The 23,132-nt window shown below is 36.1% G+C and overlaps 1 protein-coding gene across 5 annotated transcripts in view; it reads right to left on the reverse strand.

The window, feature by feature from the left end:
• Window positions 1-13,185: 13,185 nt before the first annotated feature.
• Window positions 13,186-23,132, reverse strand: part of LOC134841387 (gamma-aminobutyric acid receptor subunit epsilon-like) — a 36,379-nt gene continuing 26,432 nt past the window's right edge. For 3 of the 5 annotated variants that reach the window (XM_063857376.1, XM_063857351.1, XM_063857341.1), the window contains 6 exons: window positions 20,296-20,451; window positions 15,625-15,828; window positions 14,637-14,702; window positions 14,361-14,405; window positions 14,266-14,289; window positions 13,186-13,781 (listed from right to left, as the gene is read on the reverse strand). In XM_063857376.1, coding sequence (XP_063713446.1) covers window positions 13,440-13,781; window positions 14,266-14,289; window positions 14,361-14,405; window positions 14,637-14,702; window positions 15,625-15,828; window positions 20,296-20,451 — 837 coding nt within the window. In that variant the 3' untranslated portion in view covers window positions 13,186-13,439. The remainder of the gene's footprint in view (window positions 13,782-14,265; window positions 14,290-14,360; window positions 14,406-14,636; window positions 14,703-15,624; window positions 15,829-20,295; window positions 20,452-23,132) is intronic. The other 2 variants (XM_063857359.1, XM_063857368.1) reach the window with 2 other exon arrangements.

Consider the following 23,132-nt stretch of genomic DNA (forward strand, 5'->3'; position numbering starts at 1 on the left):
GCAATGCAAACCGAATACACTCTTTCAGTCGTCTACTTCTGAATAATTTCTTCTAGGGCACAAAAAAAATAGTTGCTGAGTCAATGACAATTTTAGTTCCGTTTTTTGATACATCAGCCCTTCATTGATACATAGTTCCGTTTTATATCCTCTTCCTAGAATTAATCCATAGACTGTTTTTTTTCTTCGGTAAAAACCGAGTGTATTCTAATGTAAATCGATCTTTTTATTTCGCACAAGATTTGTTCAAAGTCAATTTAAAGACAATTTAAACTCAATTTAAAGTCAATATAAAAGCCACTTTTACTATATTATCAAAACCTTTGCTTAAAAACAAATTTTAAACGTGCTAGACAAGCTTTTAGAAGTTTTACCCTCCTAGAACTTTGTTGGCCTCAATTTAAAGTCAGTTAAAAGTCAATTCAAAGTCAATTTACTTACAACGCAAATCTTAGTTTTGTAACCAAGCTAAGCACAAAATGGGGTTTTAATGAATCTGAATTTCAATCCGAGTGCTGAATTTTCAAAAAAGTAATAACAAATGAGGCCTTCACAAAAAGCTATTACTTTTTTTGAGGTCAGCTGAACCAAAAAAGTTTTGGCCGATAAAAAGAATTGAACTAGAGGCTGGTTTCAGCAGCATTACCTCTCGAACATTTTTTTTTGGTTTTTGCCAACGAGTTCCACTGTTTGTCATTATAGTCGGCAGTTTTTGATAAAGCGCTTGCAATTTGTTTAGTTTTTTTTTTGTCAACTGATAGTTCTAGGCTTGTATAAAATATTTTAAAAGTTTTGCGAAAAAAACTGAGAACTCTTTAAGAAAAATAAATTAGGCCATGACAAAAATATTTGGTCTTCATAATGAACCTAGTAAAACCACTCATTAAATCATAAAATTGATGCTTGTGTGAAGTGGGGGTGAAGGAAACGGTTCCCAAGCTTATCACCCCGTGTTTTGTAACCCCCTTTTTCTTAACCCCCTCTCATATAACCCCCAAATCAGATAACCCCACTACAATTTAACCCCTTTTTAAAACCAATTGTTAGAATCAAAGTGAAAGTTACTTGAAAAGGATTCGGAACCATATCGTCGGTAAACATCAAAGCTTTAATTGCGAAAAATTTTGCGAACCAAAATGAGTTAACACGCACGCTGCTAAATGCGTTTTAGATTTGAACAGAAATGACCTTGCCGATAGTCTAGACTTTGATATGAACTTGAAAACGAATCCGACCGACATGATTCAAACTGGTGCATATACAAAACAGTCCAAAACCATTTGAATTTCTCGACCTTGATCTTTTGGCGCCGACAGAATTGATCTACGCTTTGAAAACTCAAACATGGGCTTAATTAAGATCAAAGAGCCAAACTTGGAAGAAATTTTCGGATGACAACCAAAGGCCTCATGGTATAATGGTTAAAGCATTAGTCTCAAAATCTAGAGTTGAAAGGATCGAATTCCTGGCGGCACAATAAATTTTCCAATTTTCCCAAAAAAGTTGAATTTCGGGTCAATATGATAACGGGTATATCAAGGGTACAATAAATGGGTTAACCTTACAGGGTTGGGCGGAGGGAAAAGAAAAGTCAACACCTTGTATGTATTTATTATTTTGCCGGTTTCAAATCGACTCTAGCTCAATTTTGAAAAATCAAGGAAAATAATTAAACTTGGAAAAAATTTTATTGCTTGGCAATATAAATTAAATAGCAAATATTTAACTCAAGTTCGCCATAGCGCGAAAGAAATGCAAATCAGTTTTTTCTTCGTAAACATGCATAATATTCTGCACTTTTTCGTTGAGCACCCGGTATTTTTTCTTTTTTGTAAATTGATGCCCACTCGAGGCGTTATAGAAATTAAGTTTTTGGACGGACGCGTCTTTTTGCAAATTTGCAATCACTTTCCATATACTGGGATGCGATCCACTGAAGTATGACTGTATGCCATAATGCCAGCCCTCTACAGCATTTGTTGTTCTGGCCAAACCCGATGATGCCGCATCCCTTTGATTCCATAATGAAGGGGGGAATAGGGCTTCCCGATTCGGGACGAGACTTTTTATGTAGTTAGATCCAAAATAAAGGCAAAGCTCGTCAACTTTCGCTATTTTTTCCGACTCTTTTATAGTGCGATCGCAAACTATTTGAATTTCCTATTTCTTCTTCTTTTTCGAAAGCCAGTGCGGGTAACATTTTGAGTGCTAAAGCGAACTCGTGGTTTGTTTCGTAATCCTTTTTCAATCTGAGCTCCCCGATTTTTCTCATAAAACTTTGTGAAAGATGGAAGAAACATCCCGACAACTTGGTCTCGGGAAAATTTTTCTGAAACGCTTGAATAGCGGCCTGCTCAAAATCCAGTAAAATTTTTTCAGGTCTACTATCAGGCACTAGTATTTTTAGGGCTTCTAAGAAACGGTGGTAAACTTTTTCTGTTTTATTTGGCAGGAACGCATATATGCAAGCAGGGGCTTATCCTGAAAGACTAACGTGTATGGAGTAAAGTTGATAAAACATTTTCGGGGTGACTTTAAAAGTTCCATCAGCCAACCAAAAGTTGGATGTTTCAAGCACACGTAGCATTTCAGGGTCACCGAATAAAATAATCCTCTCGTGATCATTTTGCCCACTGTCAAATCTTATAAAATTTTTGAAAAGTTCGGGTATTTCGAAACTTCTGTTTGCTGGGGAGACTGGTAAGACTTCTTCTCGTTGCTTGCGCGCTCGTTGTGCGGTGCGAACTAAATGTTCTTTGGATGGTAGGGCTAGTTGAGTGGCAATGTTGTCTGTAATTGGCTGAATGGCGGTTGCGACTGCGACGGTTGGGGTGTTACTATCGCTTAGCTCCTTGATGTTTTTCAAAACTAGTCGAGCATCAGGTTTGCCCGTGGAAATATCGTGATTATGTTGACCCCTCGTTTCAATGAAGTTATCTCCATCCGTAATTGCTGTTGCGCGGCATTTATGGGTTTGGTACTTTGATCAGTTCCAATTTGTTGTTGTTTTGTTTTTTCGTTTAAGGTAATACTCGTGGCCTGATACCACTAGCATTTGTTTATCTTTCGAAGATAAAGTAAAATGGAATGACGCTTCAAACATTATATCTGATCTGATAGAGTGGTATAACAATGGTTAAAGAAATAGGCAGTATGATTTTTTATAAAACTCACAAACGTCTTTTGTTGCCTTCAATTAGCACCATGTAGGTTATCTCTGTTTTAAACGCGTGAGTGAGGGATTATTTCTCTAACTAATCGAAATGCAATTACTTTTGAGATGCTAGAGGCATCAAGTGAATTAAGACTAGCTTTTCAGGCCTCAATTAGTAAGCTTAATTGGACTACTCCTGTACTTATAAAAAAGACTTAATTTGGAACAAATTATCGTCATTAAAAGGGGGTTAAATTGTTGTGGGGTTATCATGTTACGGGGTTATGATATAGGGGGTGTAAGCAGAGGGGGTTAAATATCGTAGGGTTAAAGAGTGGGACACCGAAGGAAACAAAGCCAAACTGAGTTGGGACAATTCTGAAAAATAAATGCAATTAATGTACTGTTGTAAAAATTCTGGAAGTTGCCTTAATGCCAAAGATGTCTTATGGAATCCATGGCAAGCTTGGCTAAGCATTTGATTTTACGTTTGCCTTGTCTATGGATTCCAGATACTTTCTCAATTGACAAAATGTTTAATCAACTTCTTCCAATTTTCAAAATCGGCGGAGTTATGGCACAAAATATGTAGTATTCAGGAGCAATAACTATAAAATTCAGGCCAAAACGAAGCCCCCAAAATCAGAATGCTTTTGTATATGTTTAGAACTGTCAAAAATAGGCCATTTTTATCATTAGTGAGAAAATTGGAGCACAAGTTTTTTAATCTTCGAAACATGAGCTTTTTTTCAGTTTTTAAATTGATTTTTTGCCAATCATTTCGTGGTTTTTGCATAAATGTACATAGAACTGTCACAACTGAACATAAAAAGTTTTGATGGGTTAAATTTTCCAAAGTTCTTCAAATAATAAACCTTTTAGCGGTTTTGTCTCAATTGCAGGGCAACTGCTGAAAATTTGAAATTAAAAGGAATCAGCTAGCCTAGTCATCACTTAAATCATAACTTTCAATAAAACCAAATATCATTCTTTATTCTGGAACTAGGCTATTGAAAAAATAGGCTATCACGCTATATTTTTCACTGTGATATATTTTGTATAGCTTAGATCCGAATCACAAAAATTATAATTCATGAAACTGTCTGAAAAACAAAACACACTGAATATAGAAAAAAAAAGGTCCACTCGACACCGAAACAAAGTTTTTGAAATTATTTTGAATGCTCGCTCTCAATCCCTCCTGATGAATTCTCTCAATCCCAAGCTAGGCCGCAGAAGAAAAAAGCTCGGAAATATAAAGGAAAATATACTCTCGAGTTGGTTGCTTTTATTCAGACCATTTTTGTTGATTAAAATGATAAATTTTATCAAAGTTTTTTCCCACTTTAATGAATATTGAAACCCTGTGTTTGAAGGTAGAAAAAACCGAATTTAGTTGCGATAATTTGTCATTCCGGATGCTGATACGTGACGAGAATTTTCAATGCGTGGTCTTTTATTCTGGAATCAAAATTGTTTCTTATTGAAATGAGGCAAGCCAATTGTTCAAGTTGGCTCTCTACAAAAACTTTCATTTTAAAAACTACCCGCATCCAGTTTCAAGCGTTAATAATCGATTATATTACGATTTTAGTACCAGTCTCACTAAAATTGAGAAACAATCAATTTTAATCAATTAATAATCGATTATAATCTCTCTTTTTAAATTCAAATTATAATCAATTTTAATCCATTATAATCGATTATAATCGATTATTTATTCGTCTATTTTTCGATAGAGTTATAATCGATTATAATTGATTATAATCCATTATTTTTATTCAAATTTCTGTTTTATTAGTTTTGCACAAAAATCTATTATAATTGATTATAATTGATTATAATCCCTTTTGTTTGTCCATTTTTGTCTTCGAAGTTGCATCTAAATTGCTTATATTTTATGCTTTTTGTGTACGTTGGTTCCTATGAAAAATGAGAAAAATGTTTTTAAAGTTTTCCAATTAATTCAAATTTATAAGTTTTTTTTTCATTTCTTCCCCATTAGAGTTGTTTGTGATCCATATGTTAAGCTTTTTTAAACACCAAAACATCGGCAAATTGATTTAGTTTCATGATTGATTTGGAAAATTTATTTTTCATCTACCGCGAGAACCTTTCCACTCATATGAAAGGATCTCTATGAAACTTTTGTTTCGCGGTATAACTTTGTGTTCAGATGAACCAAAGTGTTCAAGAGATCTCTCTTTTAGAGATTTTTTATTGACACAAAAAATAACCCAAAAGATATATTTCGAATATAAGAAAATTTCGGCAAAATGAGAGATTATAATAGATTATAATCGATTATAATTGATTTTAAGGGTTTTTAGTAAGAACTGTAATCAATTATAATCGATTATAAGAGATTATAATCGCTTGGAATATATCACGATTATAATCAATTATAAATCCCTTAAGGACCTAATTTTGGTAATTATAATCGATTATAATTGTCAAAAAATCATCATAATAATCCGTTATAATCGATTATTTACGCCTAAACTTGGATGCGGGTAGCTTTGGTTGTTCCGACTTTCGAAGAAAATGAAGAACATATATGCTCGAGCCGGTTTTTTTTTCACACTATTTTCACAAAGTCTGGTCCCTCGATAACTTGATCTAAATATGCCCAGACAAGTGTGAACACAATTATAGTAACCTGCCATGAGCATGTAATTGAAAATTGCTCGTTTTATTATCCCGCATTACAAAATCGTTCCAAGTTGAATTGAAATAGCTAATTGGTTCTATTAACTTCATACACGACTCAAATTGTAACACTCAAATCATGATTTTATCACCCAAAAATTCACAGTTTAGCCAATATTCAATTTACCAAAAATTTTCTGAGACCAATTAAAGGCCAGCGCGAAGTCTTGTTGTTCGATACTGACAGCGCCAAGTTTGCATTTAAAAAATAGTTACCAAAACGGAAGCAATTTTCACTATTCGACATCAATTAAAGAATAATGTTAACTTGCCAGGTTTTACCTTGATTCACGAGCAAACTTGATAACTGTATTGCTACGAGAATTTTAAAACCTTAACTTTAACGATGAATCACCCAGGGTACAAATAGTGATTCAATGTGAGATGATTACCATTTAAACAAGTTGCTTGTGAGAATTCTTCTGGTGATTGCCTTTATGGAAGCTTTTCTACTTTGATTTAGAATAAAAAATGATAGCCATAGAGCTTTTATCGTGGTTCATTGACCTGCATTAAAGTCAACACGACTGCACGGTAAAGCTGATTCGACTTGGATTTTTTTTGGTAAATTAAATTTTGAAATACTATGCATTCAGGCTAAAAATATCATAAATTAAGTGTTGCAATTTGTAACGTGTATGAAGTTAATCAAACTAATCAGCTACTTCAGTTCAATTTGCAACAATTTTTTTGAACGGGATAATAAAACAAATATTTTTCCACGTAGTCATGACTTGATACTATACTTGTGTGCATACTCGTCTGGCACCATGCAGAGCAAAAGAGCGATCTCCTGAAAGAACAAAGAGTTTTTAAAGTGGTCTGAAAAAACAACCATTCCGAGCATATATGTTCAACGCTTTCTTCAAAAGTCTGAACGGCAATCAAAAACTAATTTTCAGCCAATTTTAGCGTTAAATTCATTAAAACTGAAACCCAAACATCATTGAGAAGTAGCGACAGCTTGTTCCGCGTTTACCTGCAATCTGAGGTGTGTTATGCCCGTCACTCAGTATTCGCTGCTTATCTACATTGGTTCAAAATTGACAAACAGTGCATAGCAAAATCTGAGTTAGGATATTATGATAAAAGGCTTGTAGTGGTATATGTGTTTTGCGGTGTTCTATTTCTCAATAAAAACTATTTTCAAGTCAAAAGTTTATTGTTGTTGTTGTGTTGTATAGAGTAATTTAGTTCATTTCGGAAGCTGTCAATCAAATGTTCACTCTCGGTGCTAGACTAATTGATTAGCAGGTGTTTGTCCTTGGAACAGTCTGTCACCCTTGGATTGTGTTCTCAACCACTCTCTATGCTAACTTTGTAAGATTAAGTTGACTATCTCTTGTATCGGAATTAACAATTAGACGACTATCGTTTTACCATTTCAACATGGCGCAGCCAGCAGTCTCAGGTGGGGGAAAGAATCCACTGGGCATCACGGGATTTTGGCCAGCGAAATGCACGGAACCGCCAATGATGTGGGAATTTTGGATTAACAGATTCCAATGGGGAATGGTCGCAAAGCACTCACTAAATCCGAAGAACTTCTACTACGCCGACACTCTCTCAGCTGCTCAAGTTACTGCCTTGCCCGAGGAAGTAGATGGAAAAAATCGACTGGAATCGGAACAAGTGCTGATTTCGAATCTGTATTTGTGTCTGGGGGAAAAAGGGCAGGACGAATTTCACAAAAGACGACCGCATCTGGATCTCTCGGCGATTCGTTACCCACGAATGTTAGACGCACTGGAAACGGAATTCAAGAAAGAAAGAAATGAGACATATGAGACATACCAACTTCTTTCCCGTAAGCAGTTTATCAATGAAAGTTTGGAGCAATTCCATTCCGTACTCAGCGGATTGGCGGCGCGGTGCAATTTTGGAACACTAGAGGATCGGATACTGAGAGACGTATTCATTGTCAACATGAATAACCGTGAGGCACAAAAGGAACTATGCAGGTCGACGAAAACACCTGAGGAAGTGTACCGGATAGCTCTCTCGTACGAGAGGGGAAACAAGTATGCATCATCATATGTTGCCACGGGATCAGTGGGGGCCCAAGGATTGACATCAGGAGGCGGAGGGATCCAAATAAAAGCGGAACCAGTCGGAATAATTCGTGGAGGTTACCGGAACAATCGCGCAAGGGGCCGGGGCTCTTACCAAGGGCGAGGATCGAATCGGGGTAGAAATTTTCCCAATAACAATAAATGTTATTACTGCGATCAACAAAACTTCACCAGGGAACATTTGGACAGATGCCCAGCAAAAGGCGTTACATGTAACTTTTGCCACAAAATTACCTGTAGGGGGAAGCGTGGAAACCAGCGAGGACAGGGAGCCGTAGGATTGATACGGGAGAATGCTGACGATGGTCATCTGGAAAACTCGGGGGATGAAGAAGCGTCACAACATGCAAGTTCCATTGGATGGGTCAATAAGAATCCAGTGGTACACTCGTGGGACTCGAGCAGTTCAGACGGGGACTATATGGTCATGGCAATAAAACATAAAAGAGTTACAGAACTGAAAGTTGCTGGGGCACAATTACCGATGTGGATCGATAGCGGGTCTCCAATTTCGATCTTCACCATTGGGGAATTGAGGATGACTTTGGGAACGTCAGGAGTAAAATTGGATAATCTTACGGAGGAAGATAATGCTTTTCGGGATTATGGAAACAATCCGCTACAGATGATTGGAACAATGGCGGTAACAATACAATCAAACGGCTGGAAGATTCACGCGAGGATAAAAGTAATCGGAGGAAACCGACCATCAATAATTGGAAGAGATCTGATGCCCCAATTAGGACTCCAGCTGGTGCAAAAATCACCAGGGGAACAGATAATGTCCATTGAAGAAGGCAACCAGGACGCACTGGAACCGGAGGGGGAGTTGGATTCATGGCAAAACTATTTCAGTAAGCAGTTTTCAAACCTTTTTAGCAGGGTAGGGAAAATAAGAAACTACAAAATACAAGCTGAATTTTTTGAAAACCTCACCCCAGTACAACAGAAGGGGCGTCGAGTTCCGATTTCGTTGCAAGAAAAAGTTGACGCTGAAATTGATAAACTATTGCAACAGGGCCATATCGAAAAACTAACAGAATGCTCGGACAAATATTTTGTGTCCCCGATAGTAATAACAGTAAAAAAGGATGGGTCCGTGAAGCTAGCACTCGAGTCGAGGGAATTAAATAAACAAGTGCATAAGAACAAATATCAAATGCCGAATATCGAGGAACTAATGGACACAGTTGGGCAAACGATTAGTGAAAAAAAACAGGGAGACATATATTTCACAACAATGGACTTAACATACGCATATGGCCAACTGCCATTAAACGCTGAAACGAGCGTACAGTGCAATTTTTCTCTCATTGGAGGCCGCTCGACGGGAACGTACCGGTTCAAGACCGGATTCTATGGTCTAACTACTATGCCCGCGGAATTCCAACGCGCAATGGATTGCATACTCGCCGAATACCCGCAGGCGCACGCGTTCATCGACGATATTTTATAAGGGACGAATACATCCAAGGGACACAATAAATCCAAGGGACCAATTTGTACAGCGGAAAGTAAGCAATCTATAAATAGACTGGAAGTTTCGTCACGAAATGAATCGGTAGAGGGCGGAAAAACATGTTAGCGGAAATCAACCAATCAGATTCAAACACGTAATTTGAGCCGACGGCTACGCAAAATACGCACTGGATTAGTTGGGGCTATTATTAAATCAGAACACAGTTGTTCAAAATTATCAAAATCCAATTCTCAAATTTCAGCATCAAATACCAAAATGGATCGAAGCATGCGTAAATGGCAAAAATTCCTTCAACAACATCCAAGTTTGAATAGTAGTAGCGACGAAATTGACGAATTGCCCCCAAATGTATCACTAGAAGCCGTTACCAAAGAAACAAGATCAATTCGCACTAACACAACTCTCTCGTTACCCTCGGCATTCAAAGGAGAAACAGTACCACCAGTGGACCCGAATCTATTATGTATGTCAATTATCCCTCGGAATTGCAAAATCGTAAATAAAGTTACTTCATTACCTGATCTATTTAATCTAAAATTCATAGAATCGAATTAGGTATCTGACCCCCAACTGAGTGCTATTCGCGACCTTATTGTTACACAAGATCCTGAAATCGATGAAAAAATCACTGAAATGAACCGCTATTATGGTCAATTCGTTAATGACTTTTCGGTGAAGGAAAATGTAGTCTGGATGAATGAAAAATTAGTAATTCCAATTAACCTTCAATCAGCGATTAATAACCGAATCCATGCGTATCACCACGGGAAATCAAATATGTTCGATGCAGCGAAAGATGTTTGGTACCCTTATATTTACCGCTCAATAGCTTCCATTGCCGAAGGGTGCCCCGAATGTACCGCAGCCGGTAATATATTAAAAACGATAATAAAGAAAAACCAACTTGGATCTGTATCGGAACCAAGAGAACCAAATGAATCAGTCCAATTAGATTTTTGGGGGCCCCATCAATTACTTAAATGAATCCCGCAAATATGTATTAGTGGCAGTAGATAGGTTTTCTCGTTGGCCATCGGCAATGGTATGTGGAAATAATCGGTCAGATAAAATACTGAAATTCTTGAAGATCTATATAACAAACCATGGGGTGCCACGGAAAATTCACGTTGATCAGGGAGCTAGTTTCATGTCAAACGAGATTAAAGCTTTTTGTAATGGGGAGGGCATTGAAATTATTAAATCACCAGTAAACGACCATCGAGAAACGGGGTGCGTCGAGCGTACCATTGGCAGTCTGAAAAATTTGATCCTTACCTTCGCTCAAGAAAAGAATCCCGAACCCTTGGAGAAAATGGTTGAACGGGCCCTTGGTGCTCTCAGATTCTCAAAAAATTCAACTCTAAAAATCTCGCCTTTCGAAGCTCACCATGGTAGAGAAGCGAACACAGTTTTACGGAACCTTACTAAAAAGCCATCTCTTCAAAATCTGGATTGGTCACGGGTTATAACAACGAAGAATGCTTGTTTAGATGCCGCCGATCCAAATGAGCAAGACATGCCCCATCCAGCCGATACAAACTGGAGTGTAAGATCAGACATCGCATACGATATCAAAAACAGGACCCATGCAAGACGTCTTACAGAGGACCAATCCGCCCAACAACACGACGAACCGTCGCTACTTAAAAGTGCAAACCCCATTGGACAACCGGGACCATCTGGATTGTTGTTCCAGCGAACTGGGAACCGGAACCTAAAAAGGTATAAACAAATCCACTCTAAAGTAAGATCCGAGAGTACACATACCCTAACTTTTGATAATGGGGTTGTGCTTAGGAAATCGCGAGTGGCCACAAAGCCCAAACCAAAGAAATTGAAAGTTGCAGCTAAATCCGTATTACCGGTACCCTCGAGTGAAGTAAACAAGCCAGCAACTCAACCAGTGTTACCACCGCCAACTCCGCGCGCAGTTAAAGACCGTTTAACAAAACGACTTGCGGAAAAACAACGGGGAAAAATCGGGCGAAGATTAGAAAGTAGTGGCTCGGAATCGGAAGACAGCGAAGACTTGCCGATTTTCTCGGTAAAACGGACAAAGAAGTCATTAATTAAAAAGAAGCAGTCATTAACTACCACCCCCGATGAACCTATAGAGCGATCAGCAACAGCAATAACAGAAGTCGATGTTGGAAGTGACCAGGACACCATTCCGGCACGGGGCGGTGAGTTAGATCATCATCATCCAAGGGACCAAGGAACGTCCAATCCAGGGGACCAGTCGAAGTCTACCAATAGTAAGAAGAAGGGAGCCTCATCAAAGAAAGCCAGGCTGGTTTCATACAGCAGCCAGGGTGATAGCCAGGACGAGACCTCATCCACGACGTCTAGAAGAAGCGGGCGCAAGAGAACTGCGGTCACCAAAATGGGGGGAGTAATGATTGATTTCATCAATCAAAATAAGGAGGGAAACAAGTGACCAACATCAACAAATAGTAAATTTTCGTTCAAACTGTTCTAACCCAGGGAGAGGGGAAGTCATTAGTGACCCAAAACTCAATTGGTATCACTGCTCAGTGATCGTTTTTAGTTGTTAAAAATTTCGTCATTATAAGGTCTAAATTTGCATCCAAACATGAAGCTAGTCATTCTTTTCAATCATTCATGATCAATCGTTTCAGTCATTTAAAATCAACAGGTGAAATCATTTCTATTCAATTAAAGTTTCATTATCGAAGGGGAAGTGTTGTATAGAGTAATTTAGTTCATTTCGGAAGCTGTCAATCAAATGTTCTTTCTCGGTGCTAGACTAATTGATTAGCAGGTGTTTGTCCTTGGAACAGTCTGTCACCCTTGGATTGTGTTCTCAACCACTTTCTATGCTAACTTTGTAAGATTAAGTTGACTATCTCCTGTATCGGAATTAACAATTAGACGACTATCGTTTTACCATTTCAACAGTTGTTTTGTATTTCTGAGAGTTTAGCTCTCAAAATTATGCTAGTTGATACTTTCAAAGGCAACGAGACTTCTGTACTTGTTGTTCCGACCACTTAAAAAGGGGGAGGAATTTTGTATCAGGGTGTGTTTTATTTTTTATTTTTTTTTCCATGCTGTATCAACTACCAAAACTAATTATCGGAGAGACAGACCTTTAACAAAATTCAAATAATTTTTCTAGTGTCGATAAAAAACAGTTTGAAATTTTTGGTTGTTCATCTTAATTCGAGCAAGCTGGCTTACAATAGCTTGTTTTAATGGCTTAAAAGCTTAGAAAAGTTTAATTTAAAACGTAAAAATGTATTTTTAATCGAGTAAAACTAATTTTTCCGAGTTTTTTAGCGCCATTTTGGAATTAAAAACTTTGAAATTTCGTTCTGATTTTTTTCTCATTTTTCTTGTCATTTTCCATCAAAAATTGTTTTTCAGTTTGCTTACTATAGTATGACTTGTCTTTAACAAGTATGCATAATCTCTAGTATGTTTTTATCACACGATGCGAAACAAAACGACACTAATTTGAAAAAAAAAATTTTAATGTATTTTTAAGGCCATGGTTGGAACATTCTGTGCTCCTTTCGATCTTATGACAATGCTGGACGAAGGGTCCCCAATTTACTTGTATGGGGAACTGTTTATTATAAAGGATTCATACAACTTTCTGTACATATGGAACTATTTGGAACTGTATCACAAAAAAAGTTTTGACTCATGGATTTTGTAAGATTAGAAGATTTGATCAACCCAGGCTTTTTTGCGTCTTAAAATACGGAAAAACTATTTTTAAGAAAAACTAATTTATTTCAGTCGATAAGGCTGATATCTACATCCAATAACATAATCTTTGAAAATAAACGATTTTCTTCAATTTGAAGTCAAATTTTAGGAGAAAGCATTCTCTATCATTTGGTCGCGATGATAATCAGGTCTCTTGATTTCACAAAATTTGAAGCATGAAGCAGCTCAAAAATCCAGAAACTACAATTTGGTCAACTATTTGTGCTCAAATAAATTTTCTGCAAATATATTGGTGGAAGGGCATATACTACACTAGAGAAATCCGCACTTATAAATTTTTCAGACTCGGCGTGAAAAGTTTTGGATTCGGTTTCAAGTCGTCGGTGCTGTCTGGTGGAGATTCGGAACACGCGGTGTCAGCCGAGTTCGCGTTTCTTCCGGTCGGCGGCCGAGACTGACTAAACTTCCGATGTTCGGTGGGTTGGACTTTATTAGTGAGTGTAATACGACAGTTTTGAGAAACTGCTAACTCATCGTTTGAAAAATGCTCAAAGTTTGTCGTGTATTGGAATCGCAATGGGGGTCGGGTGTGGTCGCCCATTCGGCTCGGGTTTTCTTCCACCGAGAGAACAGAGTCGTCTCGTGTCATCACTTCCATTGAGGCTTGCTTCTAAATCAGTTTCAAAAAATGATTGAAGATAATTCATTGAAGAGAACGAAAATACGAGCTATTCAGATTTTTGGCGTGTTTGGTGCATCGTCTCTAGCTTAGATCATCTACATGCAACATTTCTTGTTTCTTTCCTGGCCTGTGAAATGATGTCTTGCCCTCAAATAGTAGACCATCAACCTTTTAACATGAAAAAGCTTGAAACATTTACCACAGCTGGAAAACTACCATAGAAATTCATGCATTTTTCTGCAGAAGCCGATTTTTGTTTTATTATTCTGAAAGAATAAATCTCGAGTATTCAGCTTGTAACAATGAAGATTTGAAAAAGCCTTCTATGCAGGCATAAATGGGAAAAACAAGCGTTTCAGTTGCTTTTGGACGAGAAACATTCGTAAAGATGAAACCCGTCTCCAGTAAAATTTATCTATCATGCGCTGTAATGGTAATGATAATCGTTGTAAGAATGGTTCGAATATTTTACATTTACGTCCAGTAAGCACGAATACTGTAAACAACGAAAAAATTATTAGAACAATTTTTTTCGAAAATGTGCAAGTAAGAACAGATTTCACTCACTCGAGTTCGTGCAGAAATCAAGCCTGGAACGGACTTTTGGTCGGCCTGAAACATCAAATCGAAGTGTTGTTTTACAGATCATTCAATTTATTGACTTCTTATAAGTCAGCTGGATGTTGTTAACTTTTTACCCCACCCTTTTGCAAGGTTGGGCGGGGGGGTGTCGTTACAAGGTACAGAAATAACATATGCTTAGCCGTTGAATTCGTTTTTTACAGGGGTTGCAATTATTAGTTAAATACATCCAAAAAACCCTTGAAAAAAAAGTCATCTTACCATTCCGATGAGTTTTCTTGTATAAATTTGCTCCTCGTTCTTGAGTTTCTTTGAAGCGTTTCGAGTCTGAAACATTTAATTGCAAAATGTTGCGTAAAAACAAAGCAACAAACCTGAAACTCAAATATAGCCATCTGTGATCAGAAACTTCTAACGTGTTTAAATTGTTCTGACCGCTGGAATTGAGGACCAACTTTGTCTTTGTGTGTTTCTAATTCTTTTCGTTTTACTTTTAAAACTTTTTTCCGCGCAAAAGTAAAATTAATAATCAGATTGGTTCAAGTGATATATCTGTAGATGTTTAAATAACTTTTACCATCGAATATGTTTATGTTCTATCTAAGCTTTCATTCAGATCGTCTCATCGCATAACGAACAAAATCGACAAAAATTGACCGCAACCGGCTATATGGTTCTTATTTTATTTCGAACCCATTGTCTAAACTTGAAAAGTCAGCTTGAGAAATTGTTGGGAAATATCAAAACCTACGGACAATTCGATGTTGTTCTTATCATTTGAAATTATTGAACCGACTTCCTATTTCCTAGGTTTTTGCGTCTGTAAAAGGTAGGAGTAATGGGAAACTAGACTTCCGTTGCCTGGGTAGGGTTATTTGAGATCGCCTTGGTTAAGTTTAAGTTCTTCTGTTTCCTTTTACAACTATCAGCTCCCGTTCATCCGGTCGTGAAGATCAAAGTTTCAGGGTAAAAAGATCAAGTTCAATTTTCGACTTAATTTTTAAAAAATTCTTATAGATTTCAACATGTTAACTTGCAATAGCTTTGAAACATCATGATCTATGTTCCCCGTTTCTATTAGATTTTTCAGTTAAACAATAATTTCGCATTTTATATGGGCTGCCAATAAAAAAAACCGTATGTCCGACGAGTAACTTTTAGGTGTAATAAATTTATTTACGTTTTTTTGTTAGTTTTTTTAGAAAAAACTCTTAATTCCGAAATTTTTTTATCAAAAGTTTGGTGCTACCTTGGCGATAGCGAGTATCCCAAACCCGACATTCCAGAGGAAATAAACGAGAGCAAGTGTGGACACAGTCCATACATCCAGATGCCAGAAGAACTCCTCCCTCTCTTCGCCCTCGAGGTCACTGGTCCTGAAGACTAAATGAAGCACGGAGAATGCCACCACCAGAACTGTCAGCATAAGAATTGCAAACAGCACGTAGAAATCCTGCAAACAATTGTTGCATCTTGCTTTGAAACATCCCAAATCAATTTTCCAATCAGGGTTTACATTTAACAATTTTAAATAGTTTTGCAGGCTTAATCAGAGCATCACAGGAGGTATGATTGGTATAACCACTCTAGAAAGGCAATTTTTTCTATATTCAGATTCAAAAAAGCTATTATTTTTTTCTTAGGTTGATTAACCCACTTTCAGGTTATCAAAACTCTCATAAACTTTTGAAGAGTGTGCCAATTTTTAAAAATTAGCTTAAAAAGGCAGCAATTAGAGACCTTTTATACCCTTCCTAAAGTTTGTTGGGCTACGTAAGGGGCTCACTTTGCTATAATTTTGTCTGTGAGCGACTGCGTATTTTTGGCATAATTTTTGATTAACTAAGAAAAGCCAAAATGACCCAATTTTTGAGTAACATTTTGGGCCCGAATTTCGCAAAACAAATCACATCATATTAATTCAGCTAACATTTTAGGCAAGTTTTGTCTTCATCAGTTTTCAGCTAAACTCAACCCAAATTGAGAAAAACGCGTTTTAAATTTCAAGTTAATTCGTTTTGTCCGGTTAATTTAAATCAGCACTGTATACCAAGTGAGCAATCTCCCCCCTAAAATTTAATGAAAAATTCAAGTGATAAATCCTGCAGCTATTATGCTCAAACCTGATCCGCTGAAATATATTACTTTTAACGAAGTGAACGGTCTAATTCCTAAATTGATATAGAGGGGAGATTGTTCACTTGTTTCTCATACTTTGCTTATTGATATGGTTTTTAAGGGTTTGTGTTGACACAGCTCTGTGCTTGCTCCATCTGACGAAGAAAATGGCAAATTATAAGACCCGTTTTTTTTGGTCAAATTTAAAACTTTTTACTAACTCAATCCTAATTTCAACATCCTATGAAACATTTTAACATCCGGCTTAGAAATTGTTCTAAATTGAAGTGAGGCAAGCTATTTGAGTTTAATGTTCTGATTTTTGAAGATCAGATGGATTGCTTTCGCTATGCGCTTGGTGTGTTTTTTTTTCTTCAGACAAATTTAGAATTATTAACTAGTCACTTTTGATTAGAACTTCTTTTATCAAATAGAAAGTATTGACACTCTGAGCTCAATATTCAATTTGTATTCATCTTATTTTACACATTACTTGGAAGTTACCGGGTTTTATAAAGTGCTAACTAGGCCAATTTAAGTCTGTTAAAGCGCAATATGTTCTGTTAAAGCACAAGTTATGTGCAAATAACGCGGCGTAAGCGGTGTTTTCACCACGCTCTGAAATTGTTCCAAATATGCATTATGCATGAGGCAAGCTTTTGGATCTCAATCAAACGTTTTAGGACCTTAAATTTTAAAGACCTTCACTTTGAACTTTTTAGGACCTCCACGAGTGGGGGAAACATTTTAAAAAATGTGGAAAAAAATTCCAATTGTTTCCATTTTTTTTGAAATATCATCAATTTTTATATTTTGAACAAAAATTTTTTTTATAGGAGCAGCCAGAGTTCTTATAAATTTGCACTGTTGTATGAAATTTTGCTCACACAATTATTCATCCCAACTCTCATTATCTAATAAAAAACAACCGATTTAAAACACGGATAAACAGTGCAAATGGGCAAACTGGTGGTTCGTATGACCACAAAAATTAGCAAAAACCCATCACACTCGGCATAATATTCAAGGCGACAATAGTTTTTGCAGGACTCAATCATTTCAAAAAGCAACCTTTTGTCACACAGAAACTTAACAAAGAAAACTAACTTAAAAAAAGTACTCCCGCAATACACAGCAATTGAAAAGCTATACACGTAGGCGAGAGATTTGATATGGAACTTTCACGGAACTAATAAACTTTATCAAGTTGGTTGGTGACGATTATCGCTTTCTACGAACTGTCGTCATAACTTTTTTTAATTGCGAGCTTAAGAAATTTTTGCTACAAAAAAGGATCAAATTAAGTAGTTTGAGCAGAAGGCCAAAAACTGGTTTACTTGCCGACGATAATTATAGTTTATTCTTGTTTCATCATTCTGATTGAAAAAAGATAGTTAGACGTATTTATCATTCGGAATTAGTTTCACCCAGCTCTATTGTACTAAATCAAATATGTTTATATGTGCCCACTCAAAAAACATTTGTTAAAAAAAACTTTCTCAGATAATTAGTTTGAAAGTAACTACTTGAATTGTTTCGACTATTGAAAATTAAATTAAAATCAATTCCGTAATATTTCAAGATTCAAATCGTTTTCCAGCTGTTATTAAAGCTAGAAACCAAATAGGAGTAACTATACAGGACAAAAAAAACAGGAGTACCAAATAGTGTAAGAATTACTTTTTGAAATTGTGTTATGGTAAAATACGATATAGAAAAAAAATAACGCAAATAAATTATTCAAAATAAACGTGCGGTAATGCACTTTTTGGTATAAGCTCACTGATGTCTTTATGAATAAATAAAATTCAATATTAAAAATTTAATGGCTATAAATTGAAACATTACTGCTCGTCTCGGGGCAAAACTTTGAGTTTTCCGACTACCATTTGAGGTTCTTGGTATTGAATCTCCACTCATTAAATACGACGGATTAAATAAATAATATCGAATAAATTCTAAGTTTTTTTGTGATTTTATTAAGCAATTTAAATCCCCACACATTAGAGGAAAAACAAAGTGATAAATTTTGCATAGAGTAAAGTATTAATTACACCAAATACCATGCCTCAATTTGAATTGACTTATAAGACGGAATGAATGCCCACTTTCGCCTCAATAGTGTGTATTTGATTGCGCGTTATTTGGCCCCAGTTGATAAAATTGACAATCATAACAAAATTGAAAACCCACAACAAAATCAAATATAATCACAGGTGAAATATCTTTTCAAATTTGAGCTGATGACAACATCATTTTTCGAATGATAATAATATATGTGGAACATTGCTAGTCAAAAAGGCAAAATTTGTCTTGTAAAAACATATTGAGTTCAGATATTCAGTCTCTTTCTTCGAAATCTGGAAGAAAAAAACGCTATCATATTATCACAATTTGAGTTTTTTGACGATTTAATGTTTATTTTGTTGTTTCTTGGCTGTTTTTCCAAACTTTACAATAAATCGTAATTTTAACATCTAGTTCCCATAAGAAATAAAAATGAAAATAAAAAAAATTTTAAGAACGGGTAATTGGTTTATACAGACTTAGTTTCAAACTTTATTAGTACAATCTAAAAAATTTTACTTTTGAACTGTTGCTTTTAAAATAAAGTTTTTCATTCAGTTTCTGTAAGAACTTTTCACAGTTAGTTAAATATGATTTTGTATAAAAACCTAATCTATATTAAATTTGTAATTTCAATGTTTAGAATTTAGAATTTAACGCGTCGTGCAGATACAGTAATATGTTACATGAGTAAGCGGGTTGAGTGCAAAACGTAGATTGAGGTTTTTCTTTTCGAAATTTCTTTTTCATCATTAAAACACGGATAAATTGTACAGAAAACAGCTGGGAAATCAATAGTGAGCTGAAAAACGTCAAATTTATTATGATTTATTCGACTTTCAAAGAAAGTGGCTGAATATTTGTACGCCGTAGAAATACTCAGGCACTCTCTTTGAAGGTCGGAATAATAATAACAAGAATGCTCGTATCAGAGGGAAGCCCTGAATGTTTCGACTGCCTTTTAAGGTTTATGGAGCAATTATAAAATTAAAAAATTAAATGAAATTTTAAAAAAAATGAAAAAAGTTTTTTTTCTAAAATTTTTTATGAAAATCATCCCCCCACACGCCATATACCGCACAAAAGAATCTAATTTGCTCCTTGCAGCAAACAAATTATGACAAATAGGCTTCTTTCAACCAATTTGGAGCGATTTTTAAGATTGTTAGATTTTTTGATCCGAGGCCAAAATTTTGAAAAACAGAACAAAAAGCGTTTTTAGGAACTTTTTGGAAAATTCTGACCAAAAAAATTGCTTGTTTTGGCGCGAGCTCCCCCTCAAAGTCAGTATATATTCGCGCCGAAGGTGCCTTTCGAAAGTGTTTAATGGTCTGTCACCAAATATGGATATATCAAAATGGTGCAAAGGGGGAACCCTTTGTGTCGGCAGGGGGTCGAATCCCTGAGAAAGGGAGCGTCCGCCTCGCTCCCCCCCTTAATCCGCCCCTGAGGTATACTATTTGTTAATTATTAATACTTTGCTACTGGCGAAATATATAATTTTGTATTTAACACAGCTTTAAAAAATTTCTAATATTTTAAGATAACCAATATGTCTTCAGGAAAAATTATAAGACTAAAAATAACTCTGCATTTCACTCCGTTTTGATTTGGTTATTCTAATGGCAATTATAATCTTAGGAGCTGAAAATAACTGTTTTATCATTCTTAATAAGCAGAAACATATCCACACATGATGAGGGGACGAAGGGGGTTGATTACTTTGGTGACTTACGACGAGTGTGAGATAGGAGATGGTTGGCAATGTATTGGACAGCATCAGTTTGTAGGCCACACTGGTCAATACCAGAGTCAGGGTCCCACTCACTCGAAACTGCACGTGTTCTGGTCTGTTGGTGAAGTTGCACAGGGACATGACCGCAAAGAAGAACTAAACAGAACACTTACAGACGACTTGTGTGCAACTATCGCAGATTCTCTGCAAAAGTGACACATTTTTTTCGCAAATTATCAAAACCTCTCTAGAAGGGGCTGAATTTAAAGAACTAGTCTCTACATATTAATTTACGTATAAAAATTACGTAACTCTCTTTAAAATGTTTTTTTTTTCATGTACTTGGCTTAGCGCCTGTACAAACAGTCGTTTTCTTGCGGTGTCTTACAACTTGTTCACTAAAAGACTAGAAAGTTGACATATCAATTGTGAAAGTTTAACAAGACAGCCCGTATCAAGTTTTTGCTAAAACCGATCATTTTCACTCATTTTTTTTTTGAAATTATCAGTTTCTTTTGCAGACCCTCCACTTTATGTTATTCAAGTAGAAAAGCGTTACTTGGACCAATTATCTTGTCTCAATGGAAGTTGGAATGATTTTTTGAGCGGATTAGTATGCTGATAATGCTGCTACACAGGGGCAGATCTAGGATTTCTCGAGGGGAGGATATAAGTATGCTGTTAATGCTGCTACACAGGGGCAGATCTAGGATTTCTCGAGGGGAGGGGGTGGATTTTCAAAAAATTGTCGGAAATTTTGACGACCTTTTTTTTCGTTCGACCAAATTGATTTTCCGAGCTCTCGTAAAGCACTAAAAATACGCTATTTTGGTCAAAGTTTCTTCGCCGAGGGCAAATTTTTGAAAAAACAGGTCAAAAATCCGTTTGACAAAAATTTGCGTTTTTTTTGAAAAAAAATTGCGTTTTTTTGGCGCGCGCTCCCCCTCAAAGTTAGTATATATTGGCACCTAAGGCGCCTTTAGAAAAACTTTATTGTCGGTTGGCCAAAAATGGTTTTCTTAAAAAGTAACAAAAGGGGGACCCTTTGGGTCGACAGGGGGTCAAACATCTGGGGGGAGGAGGCGTTTGACCCCATACCCCCCCGGCTCCCCCCTAAATCCGCCCCTGCTGCCCTGCTGCTACACATAACAAACAACTAGTAAGAAACACGTAATAATGATCCCAAATTGGCCTAAATGCAATTTTCGAACCCCATTTTTTGCGAAAAGTGCTTTACGGTTAAATACCTTTTTAACTTCAAGCTCATGGCATCGACGTTTTTTTTAAAGTTTTATTTTCAGACGGTTTTTAAAATTGTCAAAATTTAGTAGTTTAAAGTTCAAAACTTTTCTGGAGAACCCGTACCCAACGAATGCTATTTTTCAAGATAGAATTGTTATGTTGATTACCTAGCCGAATTTTGTCATATTTTCTATACAGAATTGATCTATTTTTTTTTAAAGTTTAGAAATGAATAATTTTTGAAAAGAATTAATCAGAAACCAGCTTACTGCTCAACAGTAACGATAAAAACATGTTTCGATTATGCACAAGAGCCAAGGCAATACAATGCAAATTTAAAAAATTTAATAACCAGGAGAGTTTTTTAGCTAGAATTAGCCTAGATTTGACAAATTTCTCTTCAGAAAGAAAAGATGAGAAAAAAAAACAATTCTGAAAAAATCCCTGCTTTATTTAAACATTTCATAAAGAGATTCTGACCAGAAATTTAGATCAGTTATAAAAGGTTTCAGGTCTGAAATCAAGAGTTTTTTGGTACGGGAAATAACTACGTCGAGCAAAGTTTTCGTTAATTTTAATGAAAGTCAGAACATTAACATATTCAACCGGGTTGTAACAGAAGTTTTTGTTTCTTTTTTTTGTCATCTAGAACAATCTGGGTCGTTATTACAACCAAATGATGTAAAACTTTAGGAGTTAAAATTTGACCAAAAAAAATTTTCAGTGAAAAGCTGAGGATCTTGCCCAACTCATCATTTTTTTAATAAATATTCACAATTTGAAAAAAAAAATTTTTTTTTGCCATGTTTTGAAGTTAAATCAGATAATGGGAACTTACTAAAAACAAATGAAACTGGACGTTATTATTTTTGAAAAAGTAGCTCAAATTGAAACCGTTTTTTTTTTAGGGAAGCAACTACAAGAAGGCGCATTTATGTGGCACTATCTTGATTGTTTTGATTGCATGTTGGTTTCTTAACTCACGTAAAAATAATGACCAAGTTATTGTTTCATACACTAAGTAGGCATAACACTTGATTTCAGTTGTTTTCTTACGCCATTTCACGGAACATAACTAAACATCAGATAATGTCCGTCTCTGTACCATAATCAGAGCCATATGTCTTAAATTGAGCTGCAAAGGATTTTCTGGGTTGACGAAGAAAAACAGGTTTCCAGTGAAATTTAGAGAGACGAGTTTCGTATGTACGGAAACAAGAGTGCTCGTATCAAAGCGAAGCCTTGAAATTCCGACTGCCATTTAGTCTCAAATAGTTTTTGGTAAAGTAACTATGGGCAAAACTATGAGTTGAAGGCTGATCATATTAAAAATTAAGTGTTAAAATTTAAATCGTGTATCGAATTAATAAAACCAGTTACTTGCCTCAATTCAATTTGGAACGATTTTATAGTGCGGGATAAATTGCCTGGCGCGTAAATTTTCATGTACAATGGCCCTTTCTGTGCTATCGGCCCGTGCAGATCAAGAGATCGATACCCCGTGCGACCAGCGTTTTGTAAAACTGGTCTGAATAAAAAGCCACCCCAAGCATATGTATTCCTTGATTTCTTCAAAAAAAGTTTTACAATCACGG

This window comes from Symsagittifera roscoffensis, chromosome 1 (assembly GCF_963678635.1).
Source record: "Symsagittifera roscoffensis chromosome 1, txSymRosc1.1, whole genome shotgun sequence".
NCBI classification, from domain to species: domain Eukaryota; kingdom Metazoa; phylum Xenacoelomorpha; order Acoela; family Convolutidae; genus Symsagittifera; species Symsagittifera roscoffensis.